The sequence below is a fragment of the Ictidomys tridecemlineatus genome, chromosome 5, assembly GCF_052094955.1.
Source record: "Ictidomys tridecemlineatus isolate mIctTri1 chromosome 5, mIctTri1.hap1, whole genome shotgun sequence".
Classification (NCBI taxonomy): Eukaryota; Metazoa; Chordata; class Mammalia; order Rodentia; family Sciuridae; genus Ictidomys; species Ictidomys tridecemlineatus.
This window is the reverse complement of record NC_135481.1, coordinates 111,830,136-111,852,771: the sequence shown is the minus strand read 5'-3', so window position 1 is coordinate 111,852,771 and position 22,636 is coordinate 111,830,136. Positions and strand designations below refer to the sequence as shown.

The 22,636-nt window shown below is 35.9% G+C and overlaps 1 protein-coding gene across 4 annotated transcripts in view; it reads left to right on the top strand.

The window, feature by feature from the left end:
• The window catches only part of Ppp4r3a (protein phosphatase 4 regulatory subunit 3A), a 43,465-nt gene that overhangs the window by 12,217 nt on the left and 8,612 nt on the right, over window positions 1-22,636 (top strand). Inside the window, exons 2-10 of one of the 4 annotated variants that reach the window (XM_005321321.4) lie at window positions 4,553-4,608; window positions 7,473-7,571; window positions 11,956-12,573; window positions 15,284-15,361; window positions 15,444-15,560; window positions 16,103-16,219; window positions 18,680-18,811; window positions 18,913-19,015; window positions 20,218-20,376. In XM_005321321.4, the coding sequence (XP_005321378.1) occupies window positions 4,553-4,608; window positions 7,473-7,571; window positions 11,956-12,573; window positions 15,284-15,361; window positions 15,444-15,560; window positions 16,103-16,219; window positions 18,680-18,811; window positions 18,913-19,015; window positions 20,218-20,376 (1,479 nt within the window). Of the gene's footprint in view, window positions 1-4,552; window positions 4,609-7,472; window positions 7,572-11,955; window positions 12,574-15,283; window positions 15,362-15,443; window positions 15,561-16,102; window positions 16,259-18,679; window positions 18,812-18,912; window positions 19,016-20,217; window positions 20,377-22,636 lie in introns of all 4 variants that reach the window. The other 3 variants (XM_005321320.5, XM_078050722.1, XM_021723848.3) reach the window with 3 other exon arrangements.

Genomic DNA, 22,636 nt, shown 5'->3' with positions numbered 1-22,636 from the left:
AAGGGAGCACTCTACTGCTGAGCCACAATCCCAGCCCCTAAAGCAATTTTTATGTGCTTAATAATTTAAATATTCAAAATATATGGTTCTTTTTTGTTGTTTTTGTATATCCACTAGCTTGTATGCATCACTACAATCTAATTTTAGGGCATTTTATCCCCTCCAGAAGAAATCACATTCCCATTTGTAGTCACTATCCATTTCCATTTCCCTTTAGCCCTCAACAACCACTAATGTCTCTTCTAATCTGTATGATTTTACCTATTCTGGACATTTCATATAAACGCATTCATAGAATATGTGGTCTTTTGTGACTGGTTTCTTTCAGTTAGCATGTTTTTAGGGTTCATGTAATGTGTCAGAATTTCATATACTTTGTATATACTATTTCATTGGGTGGACATACCACATTTTATTTTTCCATTCATCAGTTGATAGATATTTGGATTGCTTCCATTATTTACTGTTATGAAAAATCCTGATATATATACACATTGTATGCTTTTGTGTAGGCATGTTCTTTGTTGTATAACTAGGAGTGGAGTTGCTGAATAACTGATAAACATTTTTTTTTTTTGGTAGGGTAAGGAGTGTTAGGGATTTGAACCGAGGGTTATGGTCTCATGATCTAGCATTCTGAACATATGCTCTACCACTGAGCTGTACCCCCAACCCCCCTTACTTAACTTTTTGAGTAGCTACCTAATTGCTTCATTTTATCTTTTAACAAGTATGAGGGTTGTAATTTCTCTACATTGTTGTCAACACTTGTTATTGTCCCTCTTCCATAATAGAGTACTAGTGAGGATGAAATAGTACCTCATTTATGGTTTTGATTTGTATTTTCCTAATGATTGTGCTATTGATCATCTTTTCCTATGCTTTTTAAATTTTCTATATGTCTTTTTTGGAGAAATGTCTATCAAGTGCATTGCCCACTTTTTAATTGTGTTGTCTTTATTATTGAGTTGGAAGAATTCGTAGATATTCTGGATGTGAGTGTTTTATCAGTATGATTTGCAAATATTTTTCCCATTCTCTTGATGACATTGTTTGCAGTGTCAACTATTAAAAGTTCTAAATTTGAATGATGTACAGTTTACATCATTTTTCAAAGGAGGTCCAAATTTTTCTTTTCGATAAGTGAAATTTTTTGTAGTTTTTATACTTAAAAAAGAGGATATTCAGTTTGAGTCTGTGCCACTAGGCCTCTTATGTCTTCTAAAATAAAATTTACCAAATAACCTAGTTCTTTTATTCACTGTATTTTTACTTATGTGGTTTTCTACAGATGAAATGTTTTTGAGGATGTGAGTTGTATTTCAGAATAGGTTTTACTGGAATATGTTTTTTAAGAAAGTTTCGTTTAAAGTATAATTACGTATATTCTCTGACTATGAAAAGTTTAAGTTTGATCTGCAAGTCTCTGGTATGATTTTTGTTTGTTAGTTTGATTGTTTGGGGTGCTAGGGATTGAACCCAGTCTTATTTATTTATTTATTTATTTATTTATAGATAAGGTCTTGCTGAGTTACCCAGCTGGGGTTGAACTGTCGGTCTTCCCTCAGCCTACCAGGTAGCTGAAGAGTTACACACGTGGCTATGGTTGATGATAATAGATAACAGTAGAATAAGTTTTTGTTTAAATAGTTCAAACAGCACTTCACAAAGATAGTGGAAGGCTTTTAGTTTTGGTTTTGTTTTTTATGTGTATGGTGCTGGAGATTGAACCTAGGGCCTCTTAAGGCTAATAAGTGTATGTTTTATTTACCACTGAGTAAATAAAACCCTCAGCCTCTATACATTCTGTTAATTTACCTGCAGCTTTTTCATGTTATGAATGTATCATACAGTTCTTCATAATCACAAAGCTAAAAATCTGGTAATTGTATATAAAGAGATTGAAAAGGCAGTGGAAGTTTTGCTTTAATTAATCTGGCAAAATTTAGAAAAGGGAGCCAGGTGCCATGGAGCAGACTTATAACCTCAGCATCTTGTGGGAGAGGCTGAGGCAGGAGGATTTCAAAGCCATCCTCAGCAAAGGCAAGGCACTAAGCAACTCGGTGAAACCATGTCTCTAAATAAAATACAAAATAGGACTGGGGATGTAACTCAGTAGTGAGGTACCCCTGATTTCAATCCCTGTACCCCCCCCCATGGAAAAGGGAAGATTAAAACAGTTTTTCCTTAAATGTGGAAATTCCTGCCTGAAATAGCCAAAAATAGTTGTGGGAAAGGGGGAGAAGAAGAAAGAATAAAGAACCTAAGTAAGTGGAGCTCTGAGGGTACCAGTGTGTGTGTGTGTTGGGGGGGTATTACTTAAAACATTCAGTTATTTTAAGTACAGACAGGATAATATAGATTTTGGGTTAATTGGGTCACCTGTGTCAGAGTTGGTGGGAGAAATTGTTGGAAGAGGGAAGCTGTTTCTGGGCACAGCACACTCAAATTGAATCATCACAATTTGATACATGCTAGTATTTTACTGTACTTAGTATCTAACAGCACTGTTTTGAGCAAATAGTAAATAGTAGTAAATCACTAATATTCGGCAGCATCGTAAAATTAATAAATTAGTTTTAGCCGGAAGGCAAGGTAAGTTTGGAAATGTTAAGGCAACTGATTATTCTCAATTATATAGCCACTCTTTGGAATGGGTAAAGCAACTATTAAGTGTAACATGAGAAAAAAACAAAAGCACTGTATGAGAGACAGCTGCAGAGAAAACTATTGCTGCTTAAGCATTTTGGTCCAGAACTTGTCTTTAGGTTTTATGTTCTGGAATAAACTAGAACTGGTTGATGAAAAGGTGGGTATGATTCAAGTGTCAAAATTTACTTTTTCTCAGAAAGCAGTAGTTATTTTCTAGATATTATGAGTCTTCCACTGTCAGGGTGAAAACAGAAATGTATGGGTTAAATTTACTGTAAGGAATAAATTGATTATTTGAAGATGGAGAAGAATAGCAGTTCCTTGCTATTGTTTCTTTTTTGTTGTTTTGTTTTGGGTAGTTCTGTTAAGAAAAAGTAATACTGAACCAGGTTCAGTGGTACACATCTGTAATCCCAGCTACTTGGGACACTGAGGCAGGAGGATTGCAAGTTCCCACCCAGTCTCAGCAACTTAGTGAGACCCTGTCTCAAAATAAAAAGGACTGGGGATATAGCACAGTGGCAGAACATCCCTGAGTTTGATCCTCAGTACCATTAAAAAAGAAGTAGTAATATTATTCAGATATGGTGGCACATAGCTGTGTTCCCAGCTATTTGGGAGAATGAGGCAGGAAGCTTGTTTGAGCCCATGAGTTCCAGACCAGTCTGAACAACATAGCAAGGCCCTGTATCTCCCCTGTGCACCCCTCCCCCATGAGGAAAGAAAGAATAAAAATGAAAGAGGGCTGGAGTTGAGGCTCAGTAGTGGAGTGCTTGCCTGGCATGGATGAGGCACTGCATTCAATTCTCAGCACAACATATATGTAAATAAATAAATAATAAAAATTAAGGTCCATCAACAACTAAAAAAAATATTTTTTTCCTTTTTTTATCTTTTTTCCTTCCTTTTTTATCTTTTATTTTAATTTGTTATATATGACAACAGAATGCATTACAATTTTTTAAATGTTTTTAAAAATGAAAGAAGTATGAGACTTTCTAAAGGTGATATATAATTTGGATGTGCATTTGGGTAGTGACTTATGCTTTATGTTATCAAATTTTGCAAATTATTTCTTATTTCATTCTTAGTCTGAAGTCATGGATCTGATTGCTGTTACAACTTATTTCATATTTTGCAATCACATATATCAGACTTAACACCAAGATCAACTGAAAAGAGCTCAAAGGCTCCAGACATAAAGCAATGATAAGAAGATATAAATGTTAATTATTAGTTACTAATCAAAAAACTTAAAAATGCTAACTGCCTGATTTGATCATTATACTTATAACGTATGGAATTCTACTGTGCCCATAAATGTGTACAATTGTTGGAATAACAATTTCAAAAATAATTATACAAAAATAAACCTAGATCATCTGGTTTTGTGCGGTTTTCTCCACCTTGTGCTGCCTATAAATTGTTAGTTTTTTTTATTACCATCCAATTTACTGTTCAGATTGTCGTATCTGTTTTATTAAAAGTAAGCATACAAAGGCTGGGGATATAGCTCAGTTGGTAGAGTGCTTGCCTCTCATGCACAACACCCTGGGTTTAATCCCCAGCACCACCAAAAAAAAAGAAAGAAAAATAAGTATATAGGAGCTGGGAGTGTAGTTCAGTGGTGGAACACCTGCCTGCCATGCACAAGGCCCTGGACTCAATCCCAGCACTGCAAAACAAAAAAAAGTAAGCATGTATAAAATACATTTCTTAAATTACAGATTATTATGTTTACATTTATATTGCTTGAATTTTTTTCCTTAACTGAAGTTGTGTGTGAGTTGCATCTGATGTTCAAAAAAGAAATGTATATAAGGGAATATAATTTTGATGTTTTGCAATAACATAATGGAATGTCTTTGTTTTGTTTGTTGTTTTTTTTTCTTTTTCATAGGTTCCCTGCTTTTAGAGTCCAAAATAAATCCTAATACTGCATACCAGAAACAACAGGTAAAAATTTGAAGATGTTGTGTTTTATCTTGTATATTATTCTCTCAGTTTGGTGATTAAATAGAAATTTACCATCTGTTTTCTTACAATAAGAAATTCAGAACAGATTACAGCACATTTGCCAATCTAATTATAAAGTTTCAGCCAATTTCTATAGTGTTTAAAGCAATTTATTTTTCAATGCTGGAGATTGAACCCAGGGCCTCTCTAGGCTAAGCACATGCTCTACCACTGAGCTATACCCTCAGCCATACTTAATTTAAAAATTAAGTATGGCTGAGACAAGCTTTTTTTAAAAGCTTGTCTCAAGATGAGTTCATGTTCCTGATATTCTAGCAACTGAATCTTTTAAAAGTAAAGTAACCATTTCCTTGTTTTTACAAGAAGAAAAAAGTGACCCCTGATTTGACAAACCAGCTACTACTAACAACTAAATGGTAGAGATTCCTTCTTATTTTGTAGATACTAGTGCAGATGGACAGAAGTATCTCCCTATAGAGCAACGCTGTGTAGATAGCCTCAGAGAGGCCTTAGAGTGCTGATACAATTTTTGACAGTAACTTCTATTGAGTATACCTTTATGCCCTTCTAAGGTGCCAGAAATGTCTGAAAATAAATTTTCACTTAGCACTGTTATCAAATGGTGTTTATTCTGCACACACACGTACTTTTACAAGACCAGTGAAATCAAACTGTTCCTTTGCTGCCTTGAAGATGCTGAGAGAAAATAATTACTTTAAGCTGGGGCACCAGCAGTGCATGCCTATAATCCTATCTTAGCGACTTGGTAGGCTGAGACAAAGGGGATCTCAGGCGAGAAGGCCCTTAGCAATTTAGTGAGGTTTCTGTCTCAAAATGAAAAGGACTGGGGATGTATCTCAATGGTAAAGTGCCCCTGGGTTAAATCCTCAGTAGTAATAACAATAATTACTTTAGAAGAAAGAGTATTAATAGCCTGTTCATAAGTAGAATGTTTTGCTTCACTTTAAAGTGACCATTAAAATACTACTAGAAGGAATTTAGTTGTATTTTGTTCATTGGATGAGCCTAAAGATTGTTACTTGCTAGATTCCAAGATAGTAGATAAGAAAACTAATAATAAAGTTTATTGAGAGGTGCTTTATTTCTCTAGGAAACATTGGTATAATATAAAATATCTTCTTGATAGTTTGATCTATTAACATTTTGTTGATCTTAAGAAACTTTTTAGGTTTGATTGAATAACTGAAGGCTGGATTATTGGACTTTAATGTTTCAAAATTCATGGTTTGGAGGTTTTTATCAGTTTAAGAGTAAAAATACATCTTACACAAAGTAGGAAAGATATAACCTCTGGAGAAGAGTGTCTCACTTTAGCCTGTAGGTTATTTGATAAATAAAATGATTTGAACATTCAGCTGTTCAAGGAAACAGAAGAACTTTTAATTTTTATTTTTTGTATTAGACCCAGAGGTGCTTAATCACTCAGCCACATCCACAGCCTTTTTTATTTTGAGACAGGGTCTAAGTTGTTTGGGCCTCAGCCTCCTGAGTTGCTGCTGGGTTTATAGGCTTGTGCCACCATGCCCAGCTCAGAACTATTTCTTAGTTGTTAAAACCTACTAAATTTGTCAAGTGTAATTATGAACATACAACATGTCTGTCTACACCTTGATTTATCAGTCTTAAATGATTCTGAATATATATATATATATAAGTTATAACAGAGAAGTTGTATACAGTTATATTTAATATTTTTGTTTATATTGTACTCAGTTACCTCTAACTGGGACTCACATTCTTCTCTTTGGAAAAAAAAGAAAAAAAACTAACGTGAAAAACTAAAGTTAGCGACAGTCCCTCCAGAACTTGGAGATAGCTATTACATATCTTTTCAGGCTTCTTTATTTTGAAGTGATTCTTCTTAGCACTATTCAGTGTTTCTTTAAAAAGATGATTCATAAACTTTTCTCCATGAAATGACCTTTTTTAACAATGGTGATTGCTAATATGTTTATTTACTACCAATAAATTTGAAAGAGTATCTTAAACTCGATAATTTTTTAATACAGATCTTTTTGGGCTATGGGGATTATAAGATGGTCTCATTTGTTGTACATGCAGTGTCTTGCTGAGATTATATCTTAAATCTCTTGAATTGTTTGTTAAATTTCCTATTAAAAAAATTCTCAGCTGGTCATAATGGCATGTGCCTGTAGTTGTAGTGCCAACTACTTAGGATGCTGAGGCAGTAGGATTACTTGAGCTTAGATGTCTATAGCAAAACCCTGTCTCAAAATAAAGTTCTCCCTGAATAGAAGTAAAAAGGTGGTAGGTGCTATGAATATGCTGCTTCGTGAACCATAGAACTTTTGTGAAATTTTAACTGTTTAAGTGTTCAAATAAATGATCACATCACATATTACAAATATAGGCCCGTAATTTCAAGGCCTTCAGGAACCTCACATGCCCCAGCTTGTAAAGAACACCTGTTGAGGGAAAAGACAAGTTGTTTTGTTTTAATCCCAGCCTTCTAACATGCCTCTAGTAATTACATGCTCAGACTTACTCTTTGGCCATTTTAATGAGAGCATAAAAATGTGACTTGATGTGCAAGGACAAGATTGGTGTAGGGTTTTCTTGGTATGTTATAAAACATTAAATTCATATATTGGTCAAGCTTTGTCCTTAGGTAAACATTTGTTTTTCATATTTGGTAAAAATTAAGCATAAAAAGACATTGATAATACAGTGTTGCAAAAAATAAAAATGAGTGATGTTCTGAATTCCTGTTGCTTTGTTCATTTGCCTTATACTTTGAAACAGTTGCAGTAATGTATGTTAATCATTCAGACTCTTTTTTTTTTTTTCCCCCTAATCCAAAGGACACTCTGATTGTGTGGTCTGAAGCAGAAAATTATGACTTGGCCCTTAGCTTTCAAGAAAAAGCTGGATGTGATGAAATTTGGGAGAAAATATGTCAGGTAATTTTAAAAATAGAAAATCAATATGCTCTCTTGAAATTTTTTTTTTTTTTTTGGCAATGCTTTCAGCTAAAACCCTAAATTTTAAATAAATTTCAGATACATCTTTTAAATCTCTATGAAAAGCTTGGTTTAAAGAAGGTATAATTTATCCATACCACACTACCCTGATCAGACTTTTGCTAAACTCAAATTTTATATTTTACTGCCTTCTCGAAGAACTCCCCTTTGAGTATTCACTAGCATCTCCAACTGGACAATCCAAAATCAAGCACAATCTTCTCACCTAGATCCACTTATCCTCCTGACCCTCCTCTCAGTAAATGCCATCTAGTTTCAGAAACAGACTCATGGGGCCTGCTTATTCTTTCCTTAGCCCTAACGTCTGTTCTGTTCTTGGTAGTCAACCTTGGGTCCATTCACTTGTCTTCATTTTGTGCCCTCTCACGTGTCCATCATTTCTTCCCTGGTTTATTTGTTTCATCTTGACTGATAGTTTCACAGCTAGAATTATCTTTTCTAAAAAATAAAACAAGTGTGATTGTGACAGGCTTTGTTCTTATGGCTCTTGAAGTCGAGCCCACACTTTCACTGGTCTTGAGCTCTATGACCGTTGACTATCTAGTCAACCTCACTTTGCTTCTAAGTGCAAATGGTCTTAATTGATTCATAATTTAATTCAAACCTGGGCTCATTCTGTAACTGTTGTGTCTGATTCTTTTTTAATATTGTCTGATCTTTATCTTTCCCTACTCTGGTACCTCATTCTCTTGACATAATCTCCACAATCATTGTGAATATGCTTTTGGGTTTTTTCTTTGTATTTATTGGTTCTTATTACAGGCTCATTTCGCCATTTCCTCCTAAAGAGGTTTTCTCTATTTCCATGCTTATTTCATTTGGAGAATAATCTTCAATAGATTTTTTTAAATTAATTGAGTCTCCAAAAATGCCATTCTCGCCAATCATGGTGGCTCTACCTGTAATCCCAGCAGCTCAGGAGGCTGAGGCAGGAGGATCGAGAGTTCAAAGCCGGCCTCAGCAAGGGCAAGGCAATACGCAACTCAATGAGACCCTGTTTCTAAATAAAATACAAAATAAGGCTGGGGATGTGGCTCAGTGGTCGAGTGCTCCTGAGTTCAATCCATAGTACCTACCCCCTCCAAAAAAAATGTGGTCGGGGCTGGGGATGTGGCTCAAGCGGTAGCGCGCTCGCCTGGCATGCGTGCGGCCCGGGTTCGATCCTCAGCACCACATACCAACAAAGATGTTGTGTCCGCCCAGAACTAAAAAATAAATATTAAAAAAAATTCTCTCTCTCTATCACTCTCTCTCCTCTCTCACTCTCTCTTTAAAAAAAAAAAAAAATGTGGTCTTCACCAGTATAGGAGTAAGACCTACTATATCAGAAGCTAGGGTCCTATAATGATGTCTTAAACCCTGTAGGTCAGAATGTAAAGGGCAAGGTAGTAGATATTTTAAGCTTTACATACTCTAAGCAACTTAGAGAGACCCTATCTCAGAATAAAAACGGGCTAGGGATGTAGCTCAGTGATTTAGCACCCCTGGGTTTAATCTCTGGTGTTAAAAAAAAAATAGCCATAAATTACATGCAAATGGATGGGATTTGGCTAGTTTTGTCAGCCCTGCTTTTGGTGATTCTGGTGCACCCTGATGTTTAAGAGCCACACCTTTAATAGAAAATACAGTGTCCTCAAGGCACAGTTTTTTCTTAACTTGTACAATTTTATTTCTTCTGCATATTGAACTCAGCTGCATTTTTGTTGTTGTTGTTGATAGATAAACCTGCCTGTTGATGCTGTCCTTGTCCTTCTCTAGAACGCGAAGGTGTCACATTTATATCCAAATGCCTTCTTTCTTTTATTCTTTGTCCTTTCCCTTTTTTTTTTAAAAGAGAGAGGGAGAGAGAGAATTTTAATATTTATTTTTTAGTATTTGGCAGGCACAACATCTTTGTTTGTATGTGGTGCTGAGGATCGAACCTGGGCTGCATGCATGCATGCCAGATGAGCGCGCTACCGCTTGAGCCACATCCCCAGCCCCCCCCCCTTTTTTTTTTTTTTGTGGTACTGAGGATTGAACCATTTTTCTAGTGAGCTAATATTTAATTAAAATCTGGGCTCTTTCTGTAACTGTTGTGCCTGATTCTTTTTTTAATATTGTTTGATCTTTACCTTGTTCTTTTTGTTTTTGTTTTGAGATGTGGTCTCAGTTTTTTTCATTTGGGAGCACAGATGAATACTTGTATTCTTTTTCTGAAGTAACTTACCAAAGAACCACTGTGTATTTTATGTTCTTTTCTGGTCTTCCCCTCTAACTTTTACATACAGTTTATCTTAAAAGTGCGGTTTCTCAATTACTCGTGTTTTTTGGTTTTGATTTGGTCCTAGAGATTGAACCCAGCGACACTGCCACTGAACTATACCCCAGCCCTTTTAAATTTTGAGAAGTCACACAGGCAGCCTTGAACTTATATCCTCCTGCCTCAGCTGGTCAAGTCACTGAGATTACAGGTGTGTGCCTTTGTGCCCATCTCTCAGTCACTTTTTTAAAATAAATTCTGTTTGTACCGTTTTCTGGATCCTGGCTCATTCCAGGGAAGTCATTACATTTTACCTACATGTTTCTTTATTTCTTGACCCCTATTCATCACCCTTATATACCAAAATAGCTTAAAAAAAAAAAAATCCTCCCTTTTTCTGTTACCCTCCTGGGGAGTAGTTACTAGGTCTTAACTTGGAAAGATGGCTTTCTCACATGTTACAAACCTGTATTCCCAGCAACTGGAGGCTGGGGCAGGAGGATTGCAAGTTCAAAACCAGCCTGGGCAATTTAGTGAGACTCTGTCTCAAAATAAAAAGGGCTGGAGATGTAGTTCAGCAACGAAGTGCCCCTGGGTTCAGTTCCCAGGTACACAAACATTTTTCTGTGAGTAAAGCTATAGTTTTGGTATTAGAACATAAAACTATAATGAGAACTTATGTAATTAACCAAACTAGTACCAGCTTGAAACTGTGCCAGGTGTAAACCTTGAATATATCTGGCCTTCTTGCAGTAGTGTTCCCTACAGAGTTAAGATCCAGACCATATTGGACCTTAACTTGCAACATATTTTAAGACAAATACTTCAGGCTGTCTTCCCTTCCAGTATCCATCCACAGTTATCTCTTAGCCATATATTTCATATAAGGCCTACTTTTTATATTTTTTTATATTTAGAATTTTTGCAGTAACACAAAGTTGGGATTTATGACAGGTTTTAGGATTCTGGGGGGTCGAAAAGTAGGTATAGGTTTGAATATGTAGAAAATTGAACTTTTTCAGTTTGGTTCCTTAACTTTTAGGAGATATTCTTGGGGATGGCTCTACTACTTACAGATTGAGGTTACTTCATTTGTGGCTTTATTTTTGTGTAGGTATATTTGTATCCTACTGAGCTTTTGTTATATCTTTGGGGTACCATCTAGCATTTGTAGGAAATTATTGACCTACTTTGGTCCAAAGCCAGTTTGTTTATGCTCTCTGACCCTTTCCTAAGATCAATGGACATTGTTTTCCTTATTGGTTATAGTTATATATATGTACTATGGTCACAGCACTCTGTATGATACTTGATATTTACTTGAATTTTACTTAAATATTGAAGAGTCCTAAGAATGTTTCTGAGACCTCTCCCTAGTCTTTTGGAAAATAATCCATAAATGGGAGATTGTGAAGTGTTTTGGCATTCCACCTCTATTGTGGGTCCACAAGGGAACTCTTGGACAGTCTTAGTTGTTTTAGCCTGTCCTAGAAAGTTACTTTTCCTACAGGTATTGTACTTTAAGAGAAAGTTCATTTTAAAGTATGTGTTATTTGGAGAAGTGTAACTATTTCAGTTAGTGTTCTCATTCCTGTGGCCCAAACACTCAATAAGAACAATTTAGAGGAAGGTCTCAGCCCATGATTGGCAGACTCTGGGCCCAAGGTGAGGCAGCACATCATGAGGGAAGGGTGCGGTGGAAGAAAGCTGCTCCCCTCCTGGCATATAGGAATCAGAGGAGGGATTGGAATCAGAGGAAGGAGAGAGATGTATCCTTCCAGGGAACTCTCCTTCTGTACCATTGACCACTTCTGTCACAGCTCTCATAATCTAATCATTTCATCTCTGAATATTTCTGCATTGATAGGTTAGAGGGATATATCATATTCAAACCATGACAGCAACTTCAAAAAAGCAGGCAGTTGTGTCAAGTTTGAAATAAGATTCTAAAAATTGAAAATTATTGTTATGGTTTTCTTATAATATCTCTGTATTTGTTGAAGGATATTGTTTAGGTTTGCTGGTGTGTGTTTTGTCAGCTACACAAATTTTTCTTCATAGGTTCAAGGAAAGGACCCTTCAGTGGACATCACTCAGGACCTTGTAGATGAATCTGAAGAGGAACGATTTGATGATATGTCATCACCAGGTTTAGAATTGCCATCTTGTGAATTAAGTCGCCTTGAGGAAATTGCAGAACTTGTGGCATCATCTTTACCTTCCCCCCTCCGCCGTGAAAAACTTGCACTAGCACTGGAAAATGAGGGTTATATTAAGAAGCTCTTAGAGCTTTTTCATGTATGTGAGGATTTGGAAAATATTGAAGGACTGCACCACTTGTATGAAATTATCAAAGGCATCTTCCTCTTGAATCGAACTGCTCTTTTTGAGGTCATGTTCTCTGAGGAATGTATAATGGACGTCATTGGATGTTTAGAATATGATCCTGCTTTATCACAACCACGTAAACACAGGGAATTTCTAACAAAAACAGCCAAATTTAAAGAAGTGATTCCCATATCAGATCCTGAGCTGAAACAAAAAATTCATCAGACATACAGAGTTCAGTATATACAGGATATGGTTCTCCCTACCCCTTCGGTCTTTGAAGAAAACATGTTATCAACACTTCACTCCTTTATCTTTTTCAATAAGGTAGAAATTGTTGGAATGTTACAGGTAAGTTAGATCATTTTCTTCCTACTTAAAAAAAGGTACCTACTTGATTAATACCACTTAAATTTTTGCCTTAAGCAAAAATTAATTCATTCTTTTAAATCCTAAGTGAGTTTGATTTTGTTAAAATCTTAAGGTGAATATTTTGATGGTCTACAATAAAATTTGATAAATAATAATACTCTTCAGATCAGAGGTGCTTGTTTGGGGTAGGGAAGGTAAATGATAAAGTAGTCTAGCTTGGAGGTGGGGGTGTAGCTCAGTGGTATATTGCTTGCTTAGCATGCCTGAGACTGTGGGTTTATATTACCCTTAGTTTGAAGAAATTACAGGGGAGCTGACCTTAATGCCTGTCATCCCAGCTACTCTGGAGGCTAAGGCCTCCAAATCCAAATTTCTAATCCAAAAATTCAAAATCTGAAATGCTCCAAAGTCCAAAACTTTTTGATGTGTCAGCATCAAAAAGTTTTGAATTTCAAATTTGCAGATTAGGGGTGCTTAAGCTGCAGATGTTTTCCTAGAACTAGAAATAATTTCATTTCATATTGACCAATTTGACATATTTTCATTTCAGACAGACATGTAAACAAATAATGTGGGCAGTACAACCTGTTAAGATGATAAGGAACCAGCTTTTGCTAGCTAGCAGAACCACATTTTCTAATTCAATTTTTTTTTTTAAATATTTATTTATTTTTTTTCGTTCTTGGCGCACACAACATCTTTGTTTGTATGTGGTGCTGAGGATCGAACCCAGGCCGCACGCATGCCAGGCAAGCGTGCTACCACTTGAGCCACATCCCCAGCCCTCTAATTCAATTTTGACCCCTGATTTCTGCAGATAATCTTGTTCTTTTCTTCTCTTTGGCTCCATATGGTTCTGTTTTTGTGTTGTAGAGATCTGTCACTTCTGTTTTCTTGGTCTTCAATGAGTAAAATACCGGTTTTAATCATTAAGTGCAAATAATTTCAAGTTGTTAAGGCTTTGCTTCCCTACAATGTGCAGTATCCTCTCCAAAATTCTGGCTGCCAATGCTACTGTTCTATTGTTCTGTTTTTCTTGATTCGAGGCCCTTATTTCCAAACACAGGGCCCAGTGCATACTAGGCAAGCTCTTTGCCACTGAACTACACCCTTAGACAAAAGCAAGAGCTTTTTTTAATTAACACCAGGGGTTGAACCCAGGAGCACTTAGTCATTGAGCCATATTCCGAGCTCCTTTTTGGAGACAGAGGCTCTCTAAGTTGCTTAGGGCCTTGCTAAGTTGCTGAGGCTGGCTTTGAACTTGCAGTCCTCCTGCCTTAGCCTCCCAAGCCATAGGAATTACAGGCATGCACCACTGAGCCTGGAACAAGAGCATATTAGAGGTACTATTTAAAGCAGGTACCTGCCGTCCTTGTGTGTACACATGCTGGCATACCTCATCTTAAAATTGACTACTACCTCTGTAGTACAGTTAATCATTCTTGTACTATTTGGGGTGTGTTTTGAAATTGGGTGCCATTTTGTATCAAACATGGTCCAAAAAAAAACTGTAATGAGGTATATGACCTGTTTGTGGTTTTTTAGAAAAAGTAAAATAAGGAATAACCAACTAGTATAGTGTTAAAAGAAAATGTTTCCTGAGTACCTACAGTAGTGAATGTGAAGCTTATAATGTAGTGGGAAGTTGTGTATGTGTGTGTCGTATATAGGGCCTGGAGTATTAATTCACTACTTCCAGCAATGTAGAATTAAAATATTTTTCTAATTTGATGAAAAACAGTGCAGAGGAAAATTTGATAGTCGATCAGGGAGACTCTTTGACCTATTAATCAATTGGGCTTAGGTAATATTTGTCTTAATTATAAAATAAGGACATAGGGTAACATCTGAAGTTCTTTATAAGTTCTGTACTTCTCTAACTTATTTACCTAGATAAATATCCTGTGTGGGTATCCCTTAAGTCCTTTTCTAAAGTAATTAAACATATATTAAAATATTTTGTGTGTGCAATGAATATCTTCAAATAATAGATGTTTGTTTAAAACTCTGAATTTCACTTTTTAAATATTGAATCACCTTCTGTATCTGTAAAACCTCAAGAAAGCTTTTATCTTCCTCCCCATTTGAGAGGTTGTAGAACCTTAACTTCTAAGGTTAGTTAGTAAGAGCCTATATAAATGAGGGATTGGCAGACTGCTTGCCGTGCTTGCTTTGTGTTTTGTAAATAAAATTTTATTGGAACACAGGTGTACTCATTCATTTACATATCGTCTTGACTGTTGCCATTGCTACAACAGAATTGAATAGATGTAGTGAATTAGGAGACTGAGTAGCATGGATAACTTAGTGAGATAGTGAGACCTTGTCTTAAAATTTTAAAAGGTTGGCAGGGGGCGGGGGGGGGGACTGGGATGTAACTCAGTGATAAAGTGCCCCTGGGTATAATCCCCAGTGGGGGAAAGGGGGAGAATGTCTGCAGAGCCTAAAATAGATATTCTCTGGCCCTTAAATAGATTTAGGAAAAAGAGCCTTGCCAAAATATAAGAATAATCTTTCTGATAAGAACCTTACAATTTATCCAACAGTTTGGTTTTTCTTCCTTTCTTTTATAGAACAGGTTTGCGAGTACCGGTTATTAATAGAAGTATCTTATGTGTATATTACAGCATAGTGAAATTTTTATATACTTTTACCTCTGATATAATTAAATTTTTCCCATATTTCACAGGAAGATGAAAAATTTCTGACAGATTTGTTTGCACAACTAACAGATGAAGCAACAGATGAGGAAAAAAGACAGGAATTGGTAAGAAATTAGATATTAAGAAAGGCATAAAATAGAACAACAAACCATTTTTATGTTCATTTACCATTTATCCTGATTTCAGGTTAACTTTTTAAAAGAATTTTGTGCGTTTTCTCAAACGCTACAACCTCAAAACAGAGATGCTTTTTTCAAGACTTTGTCAAACATGGGCATATTACCAGCTTTAGAAGTCATCCTTGTAAGTTTGTTTCTCTTCTCTTTGTTTTAAATGACTTATTTTTTTTTTAACCACGAAAGTCATATTATGTAACGTAGGTATTTTAATATAGCTGGTATTAGGGGCTGGAGATATAAAGCTCAGTGATAGAGTGCCTGCCTAGTATGCATGAGGCCCTGGGTTCTAGCCCCAATGGGGACGAGGGTTGGAGGAGCGCATACCCACACAAATATATGTGCCAGTATTTAATAATAGCTGTGTGTTTCATAAAGAAGCAATGAAATTCTAGTATTGAAATCTTACACTGTATTAAAAGAAAGCTCGATTAAAGGAATTTTCCATAGTTTTAGTAATAATTTCTTTCATTAGATGAAATAGGCAAACAGGAGCAAGTAGGTTAGAAGGTATAATTTTATCCATAGAATAAGAGGTTTTACATTCAGCAGAATTTTAGACCTTTTTTATATTGCAGTTTTATAATTTGTTCAAAGTTTTAGACATTCATATAATCGTAAGTTCCATGTTTTTGTAATTTTAGTAGAAGAAGTGTTCTTTCTCTGTAGGGTATGGATGATACACAGGTGCGAAGTGCTGCTACTGATATATTCTCATACTTGGTTGAATATAATCCATCCATGGTACGAGAGTTTGTCATGCAGGAGGCACAACAGAATGATGATGTAAGTAAGAAGTTAACAGAGCAAAAAATAACCAGCAAGGTAAATATTATTTGCGCGCATAGTAAGTATTTGTACATAGGAGGCTATAGCTCTGTTTATATTTTTGTTTATATATTTGTACATAGGAGGCTATAGCTGTGTTTCATTTTTAAGAGTTAAGTTATTGCTCTTTGGGGGAAGTACAGCTGTAATGGCAGATGGCTTTATTCTTTCCCTAAATTGGCTCCTATCTTAGTTTATAAATTTATTGTCTTTCAACAGTTGTTAATGTTCAGTTTAAGTTTCTTTAAAAATTTTTGACACTAATTTTTCTTCTTAACTCTGAAGTTAACTTCTGTATTATTTTACTGAAATCAATTAATCAGTTAATTATTCTTCTGTAGGAAGAATTATGAGTAACTCCCCTAGGAAACATTGGCTTCTAGAGTAGATTCTCAGAATCATTAAGAAAGAACAAACAAGGGCTGGGATTGTGGCTCAGCAGTAGAGCGCTCACCTAGCACGGGCAGGACCCAGGTTCGATCCTCAGCACCACATAAAAATAAATGCAATGTGTTGTGTCCATCTACACCCCCCAAAAAAAATGTTACATAGTCCCTTGAAAAGTATTTAGGGAACTGTTTATTGCCTAATCATAAACAACAAGCTGCGTCTTGTTCAGACGCACACATGAACTTAGGATTTGTGAGAAATTATAATAGACACATCAATTATAAAACAGCTAAGAGAGTATATTCTGGTAATATGGAGGACACTTACAGATTTTATGATGTATCATGTATATGGGAGCTGAAAATATGTGTGCTCCTCTTTATTTTCAGATAACCAGTGATTTCTGAGTTTTCCTCCTTACTCCATAAAATTTTATAGATAACTTTTTACTTAAGAATAGACTAAGCTGAACCAAGTATAGTGGTGTACGCCTATAATCCCAACAACTTGGGAGGCTGAGGCAGGGGGATTGCAAGTTCAAGGCCTGCCTCACAATTTAGCAAGACCCTAAGCATCTTAATGAGACACTGTTTTAAAATTAAAAGGACTAGGGGCCTGTTGTGGCTCAGAAGTAGAGCGCTCACCTAGCATGTATGAGGCACTGGGTTCAATCCTCAGCATAAAGTAAAATAAAGATATTGTGCACACCTATAACTAAAAAATAAAAGGACTGGGGATGTAGCTCAGTGGTAAAGCACCTTGGGTTCAGTCCCCAGGACCAGAAAAAAAGAATAAACTAAGCTGGTCTGCCCTCTAATTCTTCTCGAGGGAGGGAGGAAGACTACATCCCCTTAGAAAATAAATCTCTGCACAATTCTAGCCTGTTGTGTTTCTTATAATTGAAGAAGATAGCCCTTGTTACTGTTTGAAAAGATTCTACTTAATGTGATGTGGTGTCAAAATGAAGTGAAATGGCTAGTAACATCTATGTTTAAGGTTTATTTTTAAATTGTACCAGGGTAGTTACAGAAAAATACCAGTTTGAACTATTGAATGTTAAGTCTCATTTTTCCTTTATGAAATAGTCCTGAGAACAAATATGTCTGTATAACTGAAAATGGGGCTGTTCTTGTTGACCATGTAACCTACCAGATGAATCACATTTTAGTACTTCACTCCCATTTTCTTTTTTCTGTTTTCTTCTTCAGGACTCTGGATTGAAACCAGGAGTGCTTTATCACTTATTTATGCCCTCTGCTCTTTATTTGAGACAGGGTATCACTAAGTTGTTCAGGCTAGCCTCAAACCTTACTGTCCTCTGCATCAGCTCCCCACATAGCTGGGATTACAGACCTGGGCCTTTTTGATTTTCACTCTTGATCACCATTTCCATATTTTGTCAACATTTTCTCTGTCCTTGTTCACTCTACAATTACATATATAGGCAGAAGTATGGAATTCTCTCACTGAATCCCTCTCAATTTTATTTACTCTATGGCCAAGAATACCAGTCATAATTGGGCCTCAGGAAAGGCAGCAGTCTATTTTCTTTGACATTTGGAATCTGAATAATACATTTGTTGTTTTGTGCACTGTAATACTATAATTGCATTTCCCTCAATTTCAGGTATTCAGGTGCCACCTATTTTCCTAAATGTATTTTAAAGGGAAACTTTTTTAAAATTTCCATAAATGGAGAAGAAATATATCATTTATCAAAAATAGAAGGACTCTGTATTAAAATAAATGTAGTGAATAAGTATTTTCATTATTAAAGTTAATTTAAAGCCCATGAGTTTGCTGCATTTTATCAGAGAGGCATACAGATCTACTGACACCAAACTGAAACTTTGTCTTTGTTCCACACTTTGAAGCACTGCAGTATGTCCTAGTAAAGAAGTGAGGCAGTTACTGCATTTTGTTTGTATTAGCATGATAGCTTGAACTCACTGATGCTATAGTGTCTTAATATGTGCTTTTCCCATTCTCTGTTTAATGAGTGATCCTTATGTGTATTTTTCTCACCAGGATATTTTGCTCATCAACCTCATTATAGAACATATGATTTGTGACACAGATCCTGAACTTGGAGGAGCAGTCCAACTTATGGGCCTGCTTCGAACTTTAGTTGACCCAGAGAACATGCTAGCCACTGCCAATGTAAGCCATGGGCATTTTTCCTCTTTCATAGCTAGCATGTTGTTTATTGCTGCTGGGAACCAGTGCAGTTAAAGTTCATGAAAGTGTTTTTGATTCCTTAGAAAACAGAAAAGACTGAATTTCTTGGTTTCTTCTACAAGCACTGTATGCATGTTCTCACCGCTCCCTTACTAGCAAATACAACAGAAGACAAGCCTAGTAAAGGTAAGATAATGCAGGTTGGTAGTTAAGTTCTCTCTTCTTGAATTCTGAGATTCAAAGTTGGTGTTAAGTAATAGTCTTTATTTTGAGGTAGTGAGAGAGGAATGAAGGCATGGGCAGCAGGCATACCTCAAAAGAACAGTAATAGTCTTTAAAAGTTCAAACATTATGTTAACATAGAGGTCGAATAATATATTTTCAAGAGCTATTTAAGAAATTTGTTTTTTAAAATCCTGTTAATAAAAAGATAACAGAAGTATACCCAAAAAAAGAAGGTTTTAAAATAAATTTTTGTTCAGTGATGTTTGTATTTAGTTTGTATAAGCACAGGTGAAATATATAAGAAGGCAGTAGCTATGAACAGTTTGTTATTTGTACTCCAGGTGTCTAGATAGAGCTATGCTTCTGCTCAATATGACTTTTTAGTTTTTACATTTTATTTCTCAGGGCTTTAGCTTATGTGTGTATGTATTTTTAAAAATGCCACATTTAAAAGTAGTTTTAGGGTCTTCACTGGGAAATTCCTTATTGAAGCTCTGAAAACAACATTTTTTTCATCGAATTCAGAGTGTTATATTTATTTTAAAACACAAGAGGGCTGGGCTTGTGGCTCAGTGGTAGAGTGCTTGCTTAGCATGTGTGAGGCACTGGGTTTGATTCTCGGCACCGCCTATAAAAAAAAGAATAAAATAAAGGTCTATCAACATCTAAGAAAAAAAGCCCCCTCTTTCCTTTAGGGGAAAAACACACACACACACACACACACACACACACAACTTAAGAGAAAAAATACATGTAAATTTGAAATGGGAATATTTTTTTTTCCTATTTTATTCATATTGGGTAAAGCTTGAGACCTCTTTCCAAACACATATTCTCAATTCACCCAGCATTTATTAAAACCCTATGTTGAAGGTACTTTGCTAATATCTATGGGGACTAAGCGGGAGGAATGAAAACAGTGAGTAAAATGTTCTCAGAGGCTTCCTGTTTGGCGAGTAATAAAGATAAAGCCAATAATTACCTTTCAGTGTGGACTCATTGTGTGTACTAAAGTAAACACAAAGCACACTGAAATCTTGGGAGCAAGATAAAATGATTATACCAAAGATGAGATGGTATCTAGCAGAACCTCCTGTGCTATGTGTACATCTTTGGGGCATGAGATTGTGTGTATAAGTAAAATTGTATTTTGTTTATTTCAGATGATTTTCAAACTGCACAGTTGTTGGCACTTGTATTGGAATTGTTAACATTCTGTGTGGAGCACCATACCTATCACATAAAGAACTACATTATCAACAAAGACATCCTTCGCAGAGTGCTAGTGCTTATGGCCTCCAAACATGCTTTCCTGGCATTATGTAAGTGTTGCTTCTCATAGACTTACTTACTATCTTTGAATATTATCGTGTTGTTGCTATCTTTGGATCTTACTACCTAAGAAGAAAAGTTTGGTGACTATAGGTCAGGGGACCTAAGCTCTGCACTGTCTCTGTATGCTGATTATATATAGTTTTGCCATATTGTACATATATGGCAAAGGGATTAGAGTATATGTACAAATTATAGTAAAATTCTACCATTTTGTTATTAAAACAGTCCCTTTGATCATTTTACCTCAACTTTTGGGCAAATCTAGCCCATGGCCTGTTTTTGTACAACCTGAAAACTGAAAAATGGTTTTGATATTTCTGAAGAGTGGTTTAAAAAAACAAAAATAAATTTGCCACAGAGGCCATATGTGGCCCACAATGCTAGAGATAATGTACCATGTGACCTGTATGAAAAAAGTTTGCATACGCTTTGAGAGCAACAACAGATAGTCTTTTCCCATCCGTGCTGGAGATTGAGCTAAGGGCTCTCACACACCTATCCTAGACAACAGATAGTCTCTTAACAATATTATTCTTAGTTATATGTAACGTGACCCTAGTTTGTTGCAATAAACCATTTCTTAATTGGAAACAAGTTGACCCAGAGTGTTCTTATCATTGAGTAGCCATATTTATTAGGTAATGAACTTCCATATTTAAACTGTCCTTATAGAAGTGGGCACACCAGGTGCTGGGGGTGTGGCTTAGCAGTAGAGTGCTTGCCTAGCACCTGCGAGGCTAAAAAGAAGTGGGCAGACAAAGTTTAGGGGGAGCCTGGAAGCACAGTAAGAGATATCTGCTGGTAACTAACTTTTGCCTTTTAGTTTTTAAAGGTAAGTTGGAGTGTTTTGTATATTTAAGATATCATTGAAAAATGTCTTTAAAAATTCTATCAAGGTGACAGTTATCATTTATTGACTTAAATTTTTCACATTACTCTCTACATGTACTGAAAATACAGGTGGTCAGAGCATATTTTCTTTGTCCAAGTTGTGAATATTTGGTTCAATTACTTTCTGGTAAAATATCCAGGATCACATCTTTAATGTTACTTCAGTGGTCTTTTTCAGCCTAAAGCAATGAGTAGCATCTGTGGCATTAACTTAGTCTTCTTTCCTTCCTTCTTTTTTTGTACTAGGTATTGAACCCAGGGATGCTTAACCACTGAGCCACAATCCCAGCCCCTTTTGATATTTTATGTAGAGACAGGGTCTCACTGAGTTGCTTGGGGCCTTGCTAATTTGCTGAAGCTGACTTTGAACTTGTAGTCCTCCTGCCTCATCTCACAAACCGATGGGATTACAGGCTTGTGCCACTGCTCTGGCTTAATTTAGACTTTCTAAGGACAGCAAAAATAGAGTCATTATTTCTGTTCTGCCTTACTATTGCTTGTATCTATGAGCTCAGCACATATGGAATCAGACTTATTTTCCTAATAGATTTGTGAAGAAAAAGTGAGAGCACCAAGGTTAGAGGGAGTTAATAACTCTGAATAGTTCTTTGTGTCAACGATAGAGGGTTTTATTTGGTGTGGGAAAGGGAGTTTGTACAGACAGGCAGAATGGAAAAACTGAATAAGTGTGTAAGTTTAAGTAGTGGTATTTCAACAAATATATTAAACACCTATGGCTGTATTTAATTGATCCTAAGATGTATATTTTTACACAGTTGTCTCTGAAATCAAGATGAGTCTTAAAAATTAATGGTATAGGGACTATAATTGGTAGTTCTTTTGTTTCCTTAGCTTTAGGGGGAAAAAATAGTTTTTTGCAATCAGTGGCATCTTAGATTTGATTAAATACTATATATACACCTGGCACTAAGAAAATGAAGACTAAGCTGTCAGTGTAATCAGTTCATTAGGAGAAAGTCCTGTGAAAATCAAAATACCACTTAATAAGTACTTAGATTGAGGTACCTTGGGAGCACCTCGATAATAATTGAAAATAAATGCAAACTGTTTATTTGAAATTAGTGAAATAGAGCAGAATTCCACAAGGAGGTGACTTCGAGTTTCTCTTGGCCCAGGGTGTGTGACATTCTTGGTTGAATATACAGTTAAGATGTTAAATGTGGGAAAGTGTGTTGTATTGTTGCCATAGGCAGGACATGCAAGTCCCCGGGAGAGTGGCAGCACATGCAGCTGAAGAAAAAGGCCATCTTGTTATTTTGCTTGCATTGTTGTAATCTGTTGAACTGTGGAGAGGATCATTTACAAGTAAATGAAAGTTTATATTGTTGGAAACTG